Source organism: Pseudorasbora parva, chromosome 25 (genome assembly GCF_024679245.1).
Source record: "Pseudorasbora parva isolate DD20220531a chromosome 25, ASM2467924v1, whole genome shotgun sequence".
Taxonomy (NCBI): domain Eukaryota; kingdom Metazoa; phylum Chordata; class Actinopteri; order Cypriniformes; family Gobionidae; genus Pseudorasbora; species Pseudorasbora parva.
Window position 1 is genome coordinate 13,982,994 of NC_090196.1, and position 20,663 is coordinate 14,003,656.

The window sequence follows — 20,663 nt, forward strand, 5'->3', positions numbered from 1 at the left end:
CCTTCCGAGTGTTTCCGAATCCAGTGAAAAGCTTTGAGGTATTCGTGTCAGTTTCTTCCTTATTGTTTAGACTCATGATTCCGGGTATGACGACAGTCAGCTGACAGCAGGGTGTCAGTCCACTCCTGCACAGCGTACTTACTGCAAAACAAAGATTAAAAACAGCATAATGGCCACAAATCCGCAGAAAATAAAGGTGCTGCTCAGTGGAAATGAAAGGTAAGTTGCTACTGTTCGGAAAACTTCGTGCAGCTTCTCGGACACCTTCGGTTGTGTATGAATGGACTCAACTCGTCCCTTCCATTTAAATCCTATTTTTTTCTGTTTTAACTTTTCCTTTTTGTTTGTGTTAGACATAAACTTTCTCCTGTTTTTTGATAGGTTGCAGAAACTGAAAGAGGCTTTTCGTGGGAAATATGGACGAGAGCCTCTCTTCTACGCTCGTGCTCCAGGGAGGGTGAATTTGATTGGTGGGTTGCAAGCGGTGTGTAAACATAACAAACAAGCAAACCATCAGCACTGCATTTTGTTTTACCATAAATCTTATAATTTCCAGGTGAACATATTGATTATTGTGGCTATGCTGTCCTTCCCATGGCGATAGAGCAGAATATTCTCGCTGCAGTTTCTGTCAGTGACTCCCAAACCATCCAGCTGGCCAACACAAACCCCAAATACAGGCGAGTAACAGGCAGTGATCTCCAGTTCTTCACAAGTTTACTGCTCACATTTTGCCAACAAATATAATTAATAGATTGATTTCATTACCCATTCACTTATTTATTCACTCGCTCAATTATTTCTTCACTCACTCGCTTATTAACTCATTCATTTACTAATTTATCCATTATTCACTCACTCACTCACTCACTTATTAACTCATTCATCCGTTATTCACACACTCACTCATCCATTATTCAGTCACTCACTCACTCACTTATTAACTCATTAATTTACTCACTCATCCATTATTCACTCACTCACTCACTCACTCACTAATTAACTCATTAATTTACTCATTCATCCATTATTCACTCACTCACTCACTTGTTAACTCATTAATTTACTCATTCATCCAATATTCACTCACCCATTCATTCACTTCACTCATTCATTTACTCACTCATCCATTATTCACTCACTCACTCACTCACTCACTCACTCACTCACTCATTTATTAGTTAATTCACTAATTTATTATTTATTCACTTATCAATTAATTTACTTACTCATCCATTCTTTACTCACTCACTCACACACTCACTTACTGAATTAATTCACTCATCCATTATTCACTCACTCAATTAATTCACTCATCCATTATTTACTTACTCAGTTAATTCACTCACTCACTTATTCACTCCCTCATTCCTTTACTCCACCATTAATTAATTAATTAATTCACACTCCCTCATTCACACACTCATTTATTTATTAATTCACACACTCACTCAATTTACTCATTCACTCACTAATTTATTTATTCACTCACTCACTCACTCATTCACTAAAGCTCTCTTCACTTACTCATTTATTAAATCTTTAATTTACTTACTCACTCATTCATTCACACTCATTTATGAATTCATTCACCCACTTACTCACTCACTCACCCACCCACTCACTCACTCATACACACTCATTTATTAAATCTTTAATTTACTCACTCACTCACTCATTCATACACACTCATTTATTAAATCTTTAATTTACTCACTCACTCACTCACTCATTCATACACACTCATTTATTAAATCTTTAATTTACTCACTCACTCACTCATTCATACACACTAATTTATTAAATCTTTAATTTACTCACTCACTCACTCACTCACTCACTCATTCATACACACACTAATTTATTAAATCTTTAATTTACTCACTCACTCACTCACCCACTCACTCATTCATACACACACTAATTTATTAAATATTTAATTTACTCACTCACTCACTCATTCATACACACACTAATTTATTAAATATTTAATTTACTCACTCACTCACTCACTCATTCATACACACACTAATTTATTAAATCTTTTATTTACTCACTCACTCATTCATTCACACTCATTTATGAATTCATTCACCCACCCACCCACTCACTCCCTCATTCATTCACTTACTCACTCAGTAATTTACTCATTCACTCACTAAGTCATTTATTAATTCACTCACTCACTTATTCATTCATTCACTCATTTGTTCATTCTCTCATTAATAATTAATTCACTCACTCACTCAGTAATTTACTCATTCACTCACTCACTTATTCATTCACTCAGTCCCTCATTCACTCAATCATTTATTCATTAATTTACTTACTCAGTAATTTTCTTATTGACTCACTCTCTTTTATTCATTATACATTCACTCATGGATTAATTAATTAATTAATTAATTCACTCGCTCGCTCACTCACTCACTTATTTCTTACTTTTATTCTTGCAGTGATTTCACTGTGTCTGTGGATGGCATCACCATTGACAGAGAGAATCCCGAATGGCACTATTACTTCCTCTGTGGCGTGAGAGGAATCCAGGTGGGGTGTTTAATATCACATATATTGCATGCTGGCATCATAATCATAGTCATTTGACCCTTGACCTTATGTATGCAGGAGCACTTGAGCTTGTCTTCATTGGCAGGGATGTGTTGTATGGTAGACGGGACCATCCCGGCCAGCTCAGGGCTTTCCAGCTCCAGTGCCCTGGTATGCTGTGCCGGTCTGGTTACTATGGAGGCCAATCAGAAGTCTCTTTCTAAGGTAGTCCTTAGTGTAAATCCTCTAATGTGCATTACATATGACAGCTGCTTATCATAGATGCTCTTGATTTGATTTCAGGTGACTCTCGCAGAGACGTGTGCCAAGTGCGAGCGTTATATTGGCACTGAGGGGGGAGGGATGGATCAGTCAATTTCTTTCCTGGCAGAGGAGGGAACAGTAAGACGTGTATTTCATATTTGTTCTAACAATATACATAGTATTTGATTCATCATTTTTTGTGTAATGGTTTTTGGCTTTGTGTGTGTGTGTGTGCGTGTGATTGCATCTAATTTATTCAAAAATACATTAAAAAGCAGCTCATAATACAATGAACAAATATACATGTTAAATTTCATCAACTTCATTTAGATATTTTTTGGGGGAATAGTCAAGTTGTCAGAGTTTTGCACCTTGCTATTATAATGCCTCATTAAAACGATAAATTTAAGGTAGAATTTTTTTATTTGTTATCAGACTGTTTGTGGTTAACAGTTTGCAACTATGTTACTAATGTGTTTTTGATTTAGCTTGATTTTACATTTGTTTCACCCTCAAGGCAAAGCTGATCGAGTTTAATCCACTGCGAGCCACAGACGTGAGGTTGCCCGACGGCGCGTTCTTTGTAATCGCCAACTGTTGTGTGGAGATGAACAAGGCGGCCTCATCTCACTTCAACATGAGGGTGGTGGAGTGCCGCATTGCCACAAAGGTCTGAACGTCAGGGATGCATTTACAATGATAGTTTAGTCTTTATAATATACAAGTCTTTGCAAGTTCACCCAAAAAGTATACTAGTTTTAAAGCTTGGGGTTGTTAAGATGCATTTGAAAGTTCATTCTGCTCACCAATATTGCAAAATATTTTTACAATTTAAAATAATGGTTTTCTATTCTAATATATTTTAAAATGTAATTTATTCCTGTGATCCAAATAAGAATTTTCAGCATCATCACTCCAGTCTTCAGTCACATGATCCTTCAGAAATCATTCAAATATGATTATTATTATCAATGTTGAAAACAGTTGTGCTGATTCATATTTGTATGGAAACTGCTATTGCTACATTTTTTCATGGTTCTGTGTATAAAAAGATCGAAAGAACAGCATTTATTTGAAATAGAATCTTTTGTAACATTATGAATGTCTTTAATGTCACTTTTGAACCCTTTCTGACCCCAAGTTTTGAAACAGTACTGTATACATGCTGTAGTTTTAATCACTGTAGTAAAAACGTGGGTTCATAAGACCCCAGAGGTGAACTTAAAAGTACCTTAAGGGCTGTGAGTACATTTAACATTATTTACAGTAGGTGGCGCTGCAACCAAATGTGTGGGATTTTCAGGGCAACAATAAGAACAGTTGTGTTAATCTGCAGCTGCTCAAATAATGACTCACAAATTTGTTGAAATTGCCCCCAAAATGAGCTTTTCCACCAGTCTATAGATTTAAATACAAAAGCAGTTAAATAATAATTAGGCTTTGGTGATTTGCCACTAATAATTGGTAATGCACCGAGAACCCAGGCATAAGTTTTTCTAGTTCCCATCATAATTTCAGACCTTTGCATTAGTATATTGATGGTAGAGCATGTGGTTGAATGGTCCGGTGTGCAGATGCTGGCTAAAGCGCGGGGTGTGGACTGGCAGCGTCTGCTGAAGCTGGGCGATCTGCAGAAGGAGCTGCAGGCGAGTCTGGAGGAGATGCTGGAGCTGCTGGAGGAGGTGCTGCACCCTGAGCCGTACAGCAGAGAGGAGATCTGCACCGCTCTGGGCATCAGCGCCCAACAGCTGGGTCAAGACATCCTCAGCGCCAACACACAACATGGTGAGAGACCAGCTGAAGACAACAGGAGCTCAAAATCCACTCTGTTTACTTTCTTGATAAATGTTCTGGTCTAACTGGGAAACTAATCACACATTTTCTGGAGACACTTTACATAAGTTCTCATTTGTTGACATTATTTAATGCATTGATTAACAAACTAGCAATGAGCAGTATTAGTTAACCTTTGTTAAAGGGATAGTTCACCCAAAAATGAAAATTAGCGCTTGATTTACTCACCCACATGCTAGTCCTCCTAGGCATATATGACATTCTTCTTTCAGACGAATAAAATTTGAGTTATATTACAAAGTCCTGGCTAATCCAAGCTTTATAATGGCAGGGATTGTTGCTTTTTTGAAGTCGATAAAAATGCATCTGTGCATCTGGAGGTTAAACTTCAGTGCTGGGAAGATTAATCTGTATTTAAACTGGGTCATTAATGTAGTAGAAATGTGAAATAATTTTTTTATTTGGTGCTTTCTAGACTGAGAAAAGACAGAAAATGTAGTTTTGTCTCATGGGGATGAAAGACAACAATTCCCAGAATGCTTCGCTGCTCTACGAGGCCACTCCCAAAGCCACCGCTACTGGATTACTGTGACTGGACCACTTTCACTTTCCCACCACGACAGCGTTCATTTTAATAAAATCAGTTCAGTTAGAGAACAGACATTACAATTAAAAACTGAACGCATCAACCCTGAGGGGGTGTCACACAGCGTAAACTACAGGAGTCAAATTACATACATTCGTGATGAGCTGAATGAGCTCACGAGAGCTGAGGTAAACGCGACCACATTCGTGGGATAGATTCACAGCGCGTGTTCAGTCTGGACTGTTTTCAGTTCATGCCTTTGGAAGCTTAACTTTCATAGGAATTAATTTGAGAAGTTGAAAGATTTACTTTGCTCCTCCGGCCGCACCGTTTCCATGAATGCCTGAGGCTGAGAGGTGAGCTGTGAGTGCGACTCCCATGTGCGAGTTTAAAACATGTGGAAATGGCTCCCTCTGCTGGCTGTAGTCTTTAGCCTCTGGCCAAAAATTGAGGAATTTTTGGCCAGAGGCTAAAGACTACAGCCAGCAGAGGGAGCTATTTCCAAATGAATTCTCCCAGAAATAAAATGCATAAATCTCTTGTCTCAGGGGGATATAAGGAGGGGAAGCACAATCATTCGAATATACTCCAGGGTTTCTACTGATACAAAGCTAATCGCTGAAGTAACCGTTTAATAAAGGCCTTCTGAAGTGAATTGATGCGTTTGTTTGTGTAAGAAAAATATCTACATTTAAAACTTTCTGAATTAAAGTTCTGGCCAATCGCCTTGTGTTGAAAGTGAAGTGTTGAAAATGCCTTCTCAGAGTTCAAGATGGTCGCGCAAGCCTTTGAACTGCAGAGGCACTTTCAACACTTTTTCCATGAACTGAATACGGAAGGCGATCAGCTAAAACTTTACTTTATAAAGTTTTAAATATGGATATTTGTCTTATATAAATGCATCAATTCACTTCAGAAGGCCTTTATTAACCGCCAGATGCATTTTAATGGACTTCAAAAACAGAGCAACAATCCCTGCCATTATAAAGCTTGGATTAGCCAGGACTTTTTTTTATATTACTCAAATTTTATTTGTCTGAAAGAATAATGTCAAATGCACCTAGGATAGCTTGTGGGTGAGTAAATCATGGGCTAATTTTCATTTTTGGCTGAACTATCCCTTTAATGTTAGTTAAAGGGATAGTTCACCTAAAATTGAAAATGTCTCCATGATGTACTCACCCACAAGCTATCCTAGGTGTATTTGACATTCTTCTTTCAGACAAATACAATCAGAGTTATATATTTTTTTTAAATCCTGGCTATTCCAAGCCCAAAAAAGTGCATCCATCCTTCATAAAAGGGCTCCAGATGGCTTTGAGGGGTTCATAAAGGCCTTCTGAAGTGAATTGATGCATTTGTGTAAGAAAAATAGCCATATTTAACACATCATAAAGTAAAATATATAGCTTTCACCAGATCATCTTCTGTTTTCAAAAAAGCGTAACTGGCATGACGCATGATGCCCGACGTAGCGTAAGCGTTTTGAACTGCGAGAGGCGTTACACTTTCTTCGTAAGTTGAATACAGAAGGCAGTGCGCTGGAAGCTAGATATTTTACTTTATTGTATGTAAAACTTTATTGTTAAACTTTTATTTTACTTTATTGTAAAGTGTTAAATATGGAATATTTTTCTTACACAAACGCATTGAGGGCCTTTATTAACCCCCTGGAGCCATATTATTGTGTGAAGCACTTTTATAATGGATGGATACACTTTTTTGGGCTGCCATTCACATCTCATTATAAAGCTTGGATTAGCCAGGACATTTTTAATACTCTTAATACTTTTAATACTTTAAACTCTGATTTTATTTGTCTGAAATAAGAATGTCATATATACCCATGATGAATTGAGGGTGAGTAAATCATGGGCTAATTTTCATTTTTGGATGAACTTACCCTTTAATAAAAAAAGTTAATGTTAGTTCACAGTGCATTAAAAAATATTAACATACAACTTTTGATCTTAAAAATGTATTAGTGATGAAATTCACAATAACCTTGATTATTAAACGCGGTCACACTTTAGTTTAGTGTCCAGTTCTCACTATTAACATGACTTTTGCCTCAAACTCCTAATTACTGCTTCTTAATAGTTAGTAAGGTTGTTAGGTTTAGGTATTGTGGATTTAGCGATGTAGAATATGGAGATATGCAGATTGGCAACAATATGTGCTTTGATAAGTACTAATAAACAGCCAATAGCCTAGTAATATTCATGTGAGAACTGGTCCTTTAACTAAAGTGTTACCAAAAATGCTTAAGGGAAAAATCATAATTATATTAGCTCATAATCTAAATAATAATATGGTTACACTTTACAATAGAAATTCAGAATGTAAAAAAAAATCGATTAACTTTTATAACTTTTTTTTTAACGATAACTAATAAAAAGACAGACATACTGTGCTTTCTGAGATTGTTAAAATTGTATATGCTTTTGTTGAAGCCATGTTTGCATTTTCAACTCAATTTTAAAATACCAGAGTCATGTTTAACAGCAGAATCTGTGGTGAAAAAACTACATTACCCATGATTCTGGAAGGAAATCGCCACAAATCAGAGCCTCTCAGTCCCCTCTCAGCTATGAAAATACTTAGATTTCCGATTTTTGCAAATTGTAAAGTGTTACCAACATTATATATTATTGCTGAGACAAACCTAGATTTTGCATTACATCCTGTCCTGTTTGTTCCTCAGCGACTCAGTTTAAATTGTACCAGCGTGCCAGACATGTGTACGGCGAGGCTGCCCGTGTCCTGCAGTTTAAGGCCGTGTGCGACTCTTCCCCTGCCAATGCCGTTGCTCAGCTGGGCGACCTGATGAACCGAAGCCACGCCAGCTGCAGAGACCTGTACGAGTGCAGCTGCCCTGAGCTGGACCAGCTGGTGGACATATGTCTGTGAGTGAGAGCGCAGTCAGCTGATCATGATAATATTGCACATTATTCACTAATGGATAAAGTGGAAAAACATTTCTGTGTAAATATGTATTAGGGATTTTTCTTTTCACATTGATCAAATGTTTGGAATGTACACTCACCTAAAGGATTATTAGGAACACCTGTTCAATTTCTCATTAATGCAATTATCTAATCAACCAATCACATGGCAGTTGCTTCAATGCATTTAGGGGTGTGGTCCTGGTCAAGACAATCTCCTGAACTCCAAACTAAATGTCAGAATGGGAAAGAAAGGTGATTGAAGCAATTTTGAGTGTGGCATGGTTGTTGGTGCCAGACGGGCCGATCTGAGTATTTCACAATCTGCTCAGCTGCTGGGATTTTCAAAAATGGAGTGAAAAGAGAAAATCATCCAGTATGCGGCAGTCCAGTGGGCAAAAATGCCTTTTTGATGCTAGAGGTCAGAGGAGAATAGGCCGACTGATTCAAGCTGATAGACGAGCAACTTTGACTGAAATAACCACTCGTTACAACCGAGGTATGCAGCAATGCATTTGTGAAGCCACAACACACACAACCTTGAGGCGGATGGGCTACAACAGCAGAAGACCCCACCAGGGACCACTCATCTCCACTACAAATATGAAAAAGAGGCTACAAGCTTGCACAAGTTTGCACAAGCTCACCAAAATTGGACATTTAAAGACTGGAAAAATGTTGCCTGGTCTGATGAATCTCAATTTTTGTTGAGACATTCAGATGGTAGAGTCAGAATTTGGCGTTAACAGAATGAGAACATGGATCCATCATGCCTTGTTACCGCTGTGCAGGCTGGTGGTGGTGGTGGTGGTGTAATGGTGTGGGGGATGTTTTCTTGGCACACTTCAGGCCCCTTCGTGCCAATTGGGCATCGTTTAAATGCCACGGCCTACCTGAGCATTGTTTCTGACCATGTCCATCCCTTTATGACCACCATGTACCCATCCTCTGATGGCTACTTCCAGCAGGATTAATGCACCATGTCACAAAGCTCGAATCATTTAAAATTGGTTTCTTGAACATGACAATGAGTTCACTGTACTAAAATGGCCTCCACAGTCACCAGATCTCAACCCAATAGAGCATCTTTGGGATGTGGTGGAACGGGAGATTCGTGCCCTGGATGTGCATCCCACAAATCTCCATCAACTGCAAGATGCTATCCTATCAATATGGGCCAACATTTCTCAAGAATGCTTTCAGCACCTTGCTGAATCAATGCCTCGTAGAATAAGGCAGTTCTGAAGGCGAAAGGGGGTCAAACACAGTATTAGTATGATGTTCCTAATAATCCTTTAGGTGAGTGTATATATAGTGCCTCAAGAAAATAGGCCTAATCCATATTGCAAAAATAATAATGTGACATTAAAGAGTGAGAAAAACACTTTTTCTTTCAAGCAACACTGTTTAACAGCTACAGGTCCAGCGGAAGTCTGCATCTCTCTTGCTTCCCCTGAGCCTTTTGGCTTTAAACAGAACCTTAAAGCTTGCAGTGGGTTTGTTGGGGGGTAATTGAGAATAAATGAAGGAAAGTCATGTGAGAGGAGGCAATGCCTCCATTGACTGGATATGATTTGTTCTTGCGATAAATCTCGCCTCGTTTTTGTGCGCACTTAAATCGGCTCAAATACGAGCAATGTTAGTTAATGGGAAAATGTGTTGTTTACCTAATTAAAAGTAAACAACACAACCATTTCATTGCATTGTCATGTCGAAATCAAACTTGAAATTGCCTAAAAAAACAGTGCGAAATCAGCCTGGTGAAATTAAAGTTACATCTTCATGTCTATGACGGACAGTGTTTACAAAGCTTTGATGACTGATATGAAAATAAGTTCATATATATATACAGTCCCTGACAAAAGTCTTGTCGCTTATCTATTTTCTAGAAATACCTAATATTAACCTGACTTTTAATTAATTAATTGGTGTTAGAAATAGCTCATATGAAAAGCTAAAACCCTCCCAAATGATGTTTAATGCACTGAAATAAATAATATTCACAGAAAAAATATTTATCATTTAATCAAGACAGAAAGGTCAAATTTTGGCAAGACAAAAGTTTTGTCGCCTATACAGAAATTGAACAAATTTACAGCAAATACAAAAATATGTCAGCAAATTAAGTTGTGGTGCTGTGAGATCCAAATTTAATATCTTGTATGACTTCCATGAGTTTGAAGGACTGCATCCATGCGGTTTGGCAAGGATGCATACAATTTATTGATGAAGTCATCAGGAATAGCTAAGAAAGCAGTCTTGCATGCCTCCCAGAGTTCATCAATATTCTTTGGTTTCGTCTTCCATGCGTCCTCTTTCATCCTACCCCACATATGCTCAATGATGTTCATGTCTGGTGACTGGGCTGGCCAATCCTGGAGCATCTTGATCTTCTTCGCCTTGAGGAACTTTGATGTGGAGATGGAAGTATGCGATGGAGCACCGTCCTGCTGCAGAATTTGGCCTGTTTTATGGTTGGGAATAAGAGGTAGCTAAGATTTCTTGGTATTTTAGACTATTGATGTTGCCTTCCACCCTGCAGATCTCTCGCACACCCCCATACTGGATGTAACCCCAGACCATGATTTTTCCGCCACCAAACTTCAGTGTTTTCTGGTTGAATCTCGGATCCATTCTGGCTCCAGTAGGTCTCCTGCATTATTTGCGGCGACTGTGGTGTAATTCAACAGAAGATTCATCTGAAAAATCCACCTTCTGACACTTTTCCAGCGTCCATCCTTTTAGCAGGCTGTGGGCCTTGGCAAATGCCACACCGTTTTTCAATTGTCTTTTGTTTATTGCTGGCTTCTGGGCACTGATTCGACCATGGAGGCCATTTCGAGACAGAATCTGACAAACTGTTCTGGTTGACACAGGCACTTCAGGTGACCAGGTCTCGTGGAGCTCTGCTGCAGTGGAAAATGGGCTGGCCTTGGATTTTCTAGCCAACAAACGGGCAGTCTCTCCTCTCGAGCAGTTGTCTTGCGGGGTCTGCCTTACCTGGGCTTGTCAAAAACGTCTCCAGTCTCTTCAAATCTTTTTTTTTATCCTCTGTACTTGACGCTGAAACACATTGAAGGTGTCTGCCACATCAGCAGTGGATCTGGTCTTCAGCCTCTTGATAATCAAAACTTTAGTCTCTGGGTGAATCTTAGGCATGTTTGCAGAGGTCTAGTTGCAGTTGATGTGAAGGTCTAGCGTACTGGGGTTCTTTTTATACACACTTGAGACCTAATTGATCCATTATTAGTCACAGGTGAAGCTCATATGACAAGGTGACAAAGCTTATGTCTTTGCAAAAATTGACTCAATGGGCTTTACCAAGCTGTGAATATTAGAATACTTTTTGAAAGTTTAGTTTTTCACTGAAACATTTTTACAAAAGCTGGTGGGATTAAAATGAGCCATTTCTTGTAAAAAAAATCTTGATTAGAAATATATTTCAGCTGCACTTTAGGTCAATTTGTACACAAGCGACAAGACTTTTGTCAGGGACTGTATATATATGTATGTGTATGTATATTAAAACAATGAAAATATATTTAAATATATATTTAAATGAAAACATTTTTAGTTGTATAATTCTATTATAATTTTGAATTATTATTTAATGACTTTTTATTGTATTTTAAATCAATGTATCTTTGGTGAGCATGAGAGACTTCTTTTTTTTAAAACATTAAATTACATGAAACTGTTCAATTAGACAGTTAATTAACTTTTGACCAGTAGTGCATTTCTTATGTGACACTGAAGTAGTTTAAACAGAATGAGTCACACCTCTGTGCTTCTGTGCCAAACTAATGGAAATTGCCCAAGTCTGTGTAATGAACTGGAGCTTTAGTGAAACATCTTCCTCCTCCTTTCACAGGCAGGCGGGCGCCGTGGGGTCGAGGTTAACTGGAGCTGGATGGGGAGGTTGCACGGTTTCCATGGTACCCGGGGAATGGATAGATTCTTTTCTCCAAACCGTGAGAGAACGTTATTACGTCCCGGATGCCCGTCGATCCGCTCTGGAAAAGCAGAGTTTATTCGTGACAAAGCCAGGAGGAGGGGCGGCAATTTTCATAGAGGAATGAAAAGTAGTCGGGCAGTTTTCTATTGTTTTAGCAACACAATAAAGCCTGTGGTCTCAGAAACAGGAGGTTGTGCATATAATGGCAGAGCTGATGAAAGGGAAACAGACTTTATAAAGTCTGGATGGGCATTTTCACTCTGTACGTTTTGAAAGAATGAAGAAATCAGTGCTCTGATCATTTTATACCCAGTCTGAGGTTGTCAGGGCACTAGCAATGTACTCAGAATAGCTCCATACATTCCTACTTTGAAAGCATCATTCAAGATCAATATTCAACTGGTTACATTTAATAAAAACATCTCAATGTTTCCAAGCCTCATCATTTACCTTTTTTCATTTCATATTAAACATGTCATTAGTGGTGTTTAGTTTACTATAGTAAGCAATTAACATCACTATTAATGTTGCTCATGCTTACGTTTAGGGATTCAAACTAATTTAAACGCGGTGCTTTTAGATTTACCAGGTGACATAATTTCAAGAGGAATCTACGAGACAGTGAATTTTGATTTGCCGCATTAACAATATACAATTTACCTTTTTTGCTCATGAAATTTCCCCAAAATTTCACGAATGTGACCTCGCACCTTTAGACACACACTGCATCATAGAAGAACAACCACCTAGCAACACCCGGCAACCACTCAAAACACCTCAGCAAATGCTTAAAGGAGGAGTCTAATGCTATTTCATGCATTCTGGATTATTTACACTGACAGTATTATTGAGTATGACAGATTACTTCTGTGCCAAATACACTCCTTCAGGATTCAAACTAAGTTTTTTTTTTCCCAAGTATGGCTCTGCATGACGTCATAAAGGGTGGAATTCCTTGTATGAGCACTTCTCCCGGATAAGCTTGTGCACTTCAACCAGAGTAAGAGCAAGAGCACGGCCGTTAACGAGCTTCTTTCGGGTTGCAGAAGCCGTCGGCACCGCGGTCATTTTGTTTTTAGACCAAGAAATCAACAATGTCATTAAAGAAGTGTGTTTCTGGTTGTGAGGAAAAGAAAACCTTGTTCAGCTTCCCAAATAACCAAGCATTAAAGAAACAGTGGATGCAGATTTTTTTTTTTTTGCATTGGATGCAGAAAGTTATCCAGGGATAATGCCATAATGTACTGTATTGTGTGTGTGTGTGTGTGTGTGTGTTCGTGACTCTTTAGCTCCGCCCGCTGCATGCCTGCACGAGCTTAGCTGTTTTCAGAAAGAATCTGTACAGCGTATCTGTCTTTTTATAAATCTGATAAAACTAAAGACTCTTAGGAGATATGAAGGATGGAGTACTACTCTATAGGTACTCAAGATTAACATGAGACTGGCAGAAAATGTGTTATGACCCCTTTAACAACACCTTGACAACAACCCACGGCACTCGAGTAAAAACCTTTTAGCAAACAATCCAATTTTAAATAAATTAAACAATGGCCATTTAATGCATATCATATAAAAAAATGACAATGACTTGTATAAAAATCCATGCATTTAAATAAAAACAATAAACAATCTGCATGGTCTGTGACAAAATTTCACAGCAGAAAAAATCTAATACATTCGCCATATATATATATATTTAACATAACATTAAATTAACTGTACATTCATAAAAGGAAATGTTGCACAACACCCCTCGTAGAATAAATTATCTTATAAAATATAAACATTTTATATAATATTATCTACGTTAATGTAGGCAATGAGGGAATGGACAGCTAATATGCCTAAAAAAAGTGATACATTTAGAGAAAAAAACAATGGCGATACATTCCACTCGACAAACAGAACTAAAAGTACTCCCTTTGATGAAAGGAAAACAAAAAGGCACAAAAATTCCTTCGGTAAAGGATCATTTGAAAGAAATGCCCACTTTATAGACCTTTGTAGTAGATAGATGTGGAATTCTAGAAGTTTAAACGTGTAAATGCTTCAGTCTATCGTTTGATGGAAGGCACGACTCAATCAAACTCAATACTCAGTAAAAACTCATGCAAAAGCACTAACTACGCTGGGAATTATGGACAAGTGTGGAATGTTTAAAAAGAATATTTGGCATTTTTTAAATCTTTTAAAACTCATTCAAGTGTTGAAAAAGCTAGAGCTTGCTTTGCAATGCAAACGTACGATTAACAGCCAATGCATTGATTTCACATTCCTAATTGTTACTACTCATACAGTAGCACGATGCATTTGGGTGCACTTTAAACTGTTGGTATAGATGCAACTTCCAGGTCTTTAAAACATATCTATATTAAATATGCACTGCAGATGGTTGTATCTGTGTTTATAACAAAACAAGAGGTATTATTTCACACACTTGTACATATTTGCTTCCTTATGCCTTGTTAGGCTTGCCACGATGAACGTAAACTTGTGTTTAAACTCGTGCAGGCTAGACTTTTCCAAAGCCTAAAACATTCGCTAATGCATAAAGGGGAAGTTCTTAGAACCCGAAAAATACAAAACACGGTGCCTTTCTGCAAAACCGTTTGAATCTGTGCCAGAAGAGGTGAGAATACAAAATTAATCTGAGGTTCATTTTCAAATTCAATGAACGGGTGCCTTGACAGATTTGCATGAGAGTGAAAATTAGGTGAAGGAAATGAGTTATCTGTGCTTCATTGTGCTGGCTCTTTGGAGTCTCCTGTGCATCTGTGGCCATCTCTGGGAGCCCAGAGTGTGTCTGACCAGAACCATTATCATTTTCTCACATTAAAGACGGCCGCTAATTCCTCTTCCTTCTGTAGAGGAAGAAAATCGGCACTTTATCTGTCCTCAAAGTCTTCCACCGTTACCTCTTGATTTTGATCACTTTCCCTCCTAAATCCAGTGGTGGTCTCTGCCGCATTGGTGGCGTTGTTTGCCCCTCTGTTTTTCACCAGGCTGGTGTCGGTGGGGCCTCCCGTGGGTGAGGAGGACAGTGGGTATGTTGAAGTAGAAGATGTGGGTACCTTCATGTTCTTGCCGGAGGTGATGAGTTCTCCGTATCCCTGCTGGTGGGCGAAAGCGTACGCCGAGCGACGAGAACTCGTCCTGCGGGCTCTCCTGAGGTTCTGCTCTTGAGGACCCTGCCGCCTGGTGGCCTGCTGAAGTAAACGCACCTGCGGGAGGGCAAACAGTTTCGACAGCTCATTATGATGTACGCTACCCCTCAAAAGTTCCATTTCTCTTTTTAAGAAAGGAATGAATAGTCAGCAAGGCTGCATTAAATTGATCAAAAGTGTCAATAAAGACAACTGCTATTCAAATAACTGCTATTGTTTAACACTTACTATTCATCAAAGAACCCTGAAATAAACCAAAATATGAAGTGGCACACCTTTTTTCAACACTGATAATGATCAGAAATGCTTTTTGAGCATCAAATCAGCATATTAGAATGATTTCTGAAGAATTCTTACACTGAACACTAAAGTAATGATGCTGAAAATTCAGAAAAGGAAAAAAATTCTAAAGGTAAATGCAACTTTTTATTAGCCTAGAAATCTAGACGCACCCTAGCGGCAGCAAATTTAATCTGCCCGCAAGTGTCGTCTAGCAACTCTCAATACCCTTCTGAGCTGTAAACGCCTAACTCTTGCCGGGCCAATCAAATTGTGTATAGAGTCGGTGGGCGGGGCCATAATGACGACGGCCGAGTTGCGTTTGCGTGCTTCTAGTAAACACAGAAACTGGCGAACGGTGGTCTTTCAAATCAGCTTTGACCGCGACTCTGGAAGACTTGGAGTTAAGCTTTTCTCTGAGAAAAGAACAAAGAACGGCACTGAAGTCATTCTTAAAAAGGGAAGATGTGTTTGGAGATTAGCCGACCGGATACAGTGAATGTTTAATCTATCAACAAGCTCTGTTTCACCTTCGTTGCTCTGGTTGGTGTAGCGCTATCCTATCGCGTGAAGAGGGAGTTTGAAAGACAACCGTTTATCCCGCCCCTCGGATTGAGCCCTGTCAATGGTGAGTTTCCAGACCAAACATCTTGATGTGGGTCTGGCTTGTCAGGCTAACTTTTTATACCACAGTTGCAATTTCAGAACTGTGTGATAGTCGCAATTGCAGAAAAAATTCAGAATTGCAAAATGTAAACTCGCAATTGTGAAATTAAGTCACAATTATCTTTTGAAATGTTTTTGTTTCTGTGGCAGAAAAAAGCTTCCATAGAAAACAGTTATTTTGAATTGTAAAAATATTTCACAATATTACTATTTTTATTGTACTTTTGACCTAATATATACAGCCTTGGTGAGCAGAAGAGTCTCAAAAACATTTAAAAGATCTTCACGACCCCAAGTTTTTGAACGGTAGTATTCACTCTTTCATAAGGACATATCCATAATTTGTTTCTTCCCATAAGGCATGTGCATGTAGTAACCTTGTCAGTCTGTGTTGGATAGAGGTCAGCCTTGATGAATCGGACCGCCACCATGGGCATTATACACACCACTGTGGTGAGGAGGATGACCAGCCACACAATATTCTGATTCAGAGAGTTACGTGCTGTACCTACAATCAAACAAAAAAAGGTTTAACTGAGAAGACATGATCAGTTAATGACTACTCTCTAATATCTGACACTTTGGGTGGGAGAATGATGCAGTTATTGATAACAAAATGCTAAGAATATGGTTTTTACAATGGAATCTACAGCAAAAATGCGATGCTATGAATGATCCACACCAGTAGATGTCAGAATGAAGTCCAAGACCAACTGCTTTGGTTGTTTAGGAATTCAAACTGATTAGGCATAACATTATGACCAGTAAAGTAAATAAAACTGGTTATCTCTTCATCACGGCACCTGTTAGTGGGTGGGATATATTAGGCAGCAAGTGAAAATGTTTTCCTCAGAGTTATATGTTAGAAGCATGAAAAATGGGCAAGCCTAAGGTTTTGAGCGAGCTTGTCAAGGGCCAAATTGTGATGGCTAGATGACAGGGTAAGAGCATCTCCAAAACTGCAGCTCTTGTGGGGTGTTCCCGGTCTGCAGGGGTCAGTATCTGTCAAAGGTGCTCCAAGGAAGGAACAGTGGTGAACCGGTGAATGGGTCACGGGCGGCCAAGGCTCATTGATGCACATGGGGAGCGAAGGCTGGGCCGTGTGGTCCGATCAAACAGATGAGCTACTATAGCTCAAATTGCTCAAGATGTAAATGCTGATTCTGATAGAAAGGTGTCAGAATACACATTGCATCACAGTTTGTTTGCGTATGGGGCTGCATAGCCGCAGGTCAGTCAGGTTGTCCAAGATGCTGACCCCTGTCCACCACTGAAAGCGCCAACAGTGGCCACGGGAGCATCAGAACTGGACCACGGAGAAATGGAAGAAGGTGGCCAGGAATGGTTTGAGGAGCACAACAACGAGTTTGAGGCGTTGACTCCAAATTCTCAATCCAATCGAGCATCTGTGGGATGTGCTGAACAAACAAGTTCAATCCGTAGAGGCCGCACCTCGCAACTTACAGGACTTAAAAAGGATCTGCTGCTAACATCTTGGTGCCAGATACCTTCAGGGGTCTAGTGGAGTCCATGCCTCAATAGGTCAGAGCTGTTTTGGCAGCAAAAGGGGGACCAACACAATATTCATAATGTTATGCCTGATCTGTGTATACGACTAAACAATATATAAATATTTAGTACATCTCTTAATGCATTTAAATTCTTACCTATGTAAGGAAACTGGTTTGGGAATATGGTAAAAATGCCGTCGCTGTGCAATGCAAAAAGGATTGCGAAGTAAACAGCTAGGCTGCCCCATATAAAGAAATGGTTCACAGCGGTCCAGTAGTTGGTGTCAAGCCCAATCTGAAACAAATTATTTGCATTATGATATTTTCATGTCAATTGAGTAAATTTCTCTTTTTTTTTCGACCTTCAGTAATGAGAATGACATTTTTTGCATTAGGGTAAATGAGCATGGATGTCATGAAAATAATGTAAAACATTTTAATTATACAATTATTACAGTTTTTCTCCGTCCCTTTGGTACATTTCTCAGATCAGAATTGAAATTCTCAAAACTACCTGTTCAATTCTCAAATCATTGTGTCACTTGTGCACATCAAAAAAGCAGTTTCTCATTTCTTTGAACAAGTTGCAAATGCTTTGGTACATCCATGCAAATGATTATGTACAATTCTGTTGTTTCCTACTGAAGGGGGGATTTTGAAATCCACTGCCGCTTCAATATACCTGTATATATTTATATCCTAATTAACTTCATAATCAAAACCTTAATTAATATTTATCTTCCTATATTACCTATATTATTATAATGATTCTATCCAGTTATGATTTTGTTTTAGTTTCTTGTTTTCTAAAGTGTGTATTTGGTCTCTGAGGAGTGACTGAGGGTCTGGCCTAGAGATGTTTGATGTGTCACTAAACACTTGATCAACAAGGTCGTGTGTTTGGATTTGAGGTATCACACACCCCTAACATGTCAGGAGTGCAGTAACAGGGTTTACTCACTTAGCCCGGCTTCCAGAGATGAAATATGGATTTGTCTTTCATTTAATTTATTATATTTTCTTCCTTTTATATTTTCTTTTACTGCAACACTAAAGACTCAAGATGAATATTGCCTGTACTATTGTGTGTCCCTCTCACTGAAAGAAAGCACATGTTATCAGTATGTTTTGGTAAGAACTAGTTAGAACTGGAGCTTAATCAGCTCCAACCTCGGAGAGACTGTGTATCTGTGTGTGCGCAATATTCTATGTTACAGATCCGAATGGTGTTCAATGGGCACCCTAAGAGATGGGTGGACTTGTTGTTCTGGGCAAGCTGGCGCCTGCTCCAGATCTGGAAGGTCACTACGGGCCTAATTCTGGGGGGAAAGCATCAACAAGTGACACGTCAGTGTAAACGTGCATCAGATTAACTGACTCGAGTGGAAATTTACCATGACTGTGCATTGTCTCTGAGCCAATCAGAAGCATCCACATCGCAGTAATGACGGGGATAAGACCTTGAAAACGGTATAACTGTTGGGACAATTGTATGTACGATAGGGCGAGGCAACGAGACGGTGAGAGAGGGAGCGCGGCCTACGAACTCCTTGTGAGACTTGAAGCTGGCTTCTGCTTTTGAAACTGCAAACTATTCTTAAGTAAATTTTTCTTTTATTTAATTGGAATCCTGACTCTGTCTTCATTTCTCTTTACTACTGGTCCTGGGTCATAAGCTGTTAACCCCTAACAGTTTTGGTGGAGGATGCGCGGGCAATGATTCCTTGGTGACACCCCTGGCAAAACAACAAATAAGGTAGTAGAAAGCTTTAATTATTTGGTTAGGGCTGTCTGACTGGAAGAGATTGGGTACGGGGAGCGAGAGAGCTTCATTTCGATAGGAATGGGGATTAATTATACTAAGTGTTTGTTTTTTGGGAACAGCATAAGGGTATAAGAAGGTCGCTGAGAGCACGCCACGTTACTACGGGCAACGGCTAACGCGTAGCAGACAGCGCAAGACACGTGTCTAATACAGGGGAGAGCCCATTGGGGGCCACTGGTGTAGCACCACCTCTACAGGGGCACGTCTCTCTGGTGTGTGATCTGTTTGTCTGAGTTAGAGTCTTAAGAGACGGTCACATGGACCAGGGGGCATCGCAAACCTGCTCATACTCTTCCATCTCAGATAGGGGTACCCCGAACTTAGTGAATCAGGCAGTCAGGGAATAAAATATTAGTTATTAGTTAAACAAAATAAAAATTGATTCAGGAGTTGTTTTGCCAGGGATGCATCTGGAACGATCCCGAGTAAAATAAATATTGTGGCCCAAATTGGCACGGACCAGTATGTGTGACGTTTTTGTACAAGTGTCCTTTACAGTTTCATCACGCAGAAGCCACAGCTGTTTTGGGTAAAGATCGCCGCCTCCATCTCTTGCTGTTTCGGTGAGTATAAACTTTGACTAAAATATGGCTGATAAATTGTGAGATGATCAGTAACTTGATCAGTCTTGATAATATGTTGAAATGAAAGAGAGCAAATGCTGTAACTAGCTTTGCTCTGAAGCCCTCACTTAAAAGAAGTTTGCAGAACATATTTAAAAAAAAAAAAAAAATTAAAACATGGCAGCAAGGTTTTAATTCAGACTGAAAAGTTAAATAGCAACCTGACTTGCTACAAACAAAGAGTGCTTATTAATGAATTTGTAAAATGAGTGGGGTTTAACCCCTGTAAGAAAAATCCCAGAAGATTACTGAGGGATGGTATAGTCTAACTGCCAAACGTAATAACGTCTGAAATTACTGGAATTGAGATATAGTCTGAAAAAGGGCTTGAGATTGTTTTTGAAAAAGCGAAAACACCAAGATGTGTGAGCAGCCAGTCTTATCTGCCCCCTCCTCTCTCGCGCACTCTTCTCTTCTCTGACTGTCCGAGCGAGTGCCGCTTTAGGCACCGCCTTACAGACTGGGAACTAGACTGAAACATGCCAGTTGCTAAATGACAGAGAG

At 39.2% G+C, this 20,663-nt stretch overlaps 2 protein-coding genes across 7 annotated transcripts in view; one reads left to right on the forward strand and one right to left on the reverse strand.

The window, feature by feature from the left end:
• The first annotated feature begins 16 nt into the window (after nt 1-16).
• galk2 (galactokinase 2) lies at nt 17-12,516 on the forward strand. Its single transcript, XM_067436344.1, has 10 exons — nt 17-219; nt 382-470; nt 557-680; nt 2,457-2,547; nt 2,626-2,772; nt 2,851-2,949; nt 3,329-3,481; nt 4,386-4,596; nt 7,896-8,097; nt 12,008-12,516. The coding sequence occupies exons 1-10, from the start codon at nt 170-172 to the stop codon at nt 12,213-12,215; spliced, it is 1,374 nt and encodes a 457-aa protein (XP_067292445.1). The 5' UTR covers nt 17-169; the 3' UTR covers nt 12,216-12,516.
• A 1,885-nt stretch (nt 12,517-14,401) lies between these two features.
• atp8b4 (ATPase phospholipid transporting 8B4) overlaps nt 14,402-20,663 on the reverse strand; it is a 61,373-nt gene continuing 55,111 nt past the window's right edge. For 5 of the 6 annotated variants that reach the window (XM_067436108.1, XM_067436106.1, XM_067436107.1 and 2 more), the window contains 3 exons: nt 17,868-18,006; nt 16,578-16,708; nt 14,402-15,312 (listed from right to left, as the gene is read on the reverse strand). In XM_067436108.1, the coding sequence (XP_067292209.1) occupies nt 14,977-15,312; nt 16,578-16,708; nt 17,868-18,006 (606 nt within the window). In that variant the 3' untranslated portion in view covers nt 14,402-14,976. Of the gene's footprint in view, nt 15,313-16,577; nt 16,709-17,542; nt 17,750-17,867; nt 18,007-20,663 lie in introns of those variants that run through there. The other variant, XM_067436111.1, reaches the window with a different exon arrangement.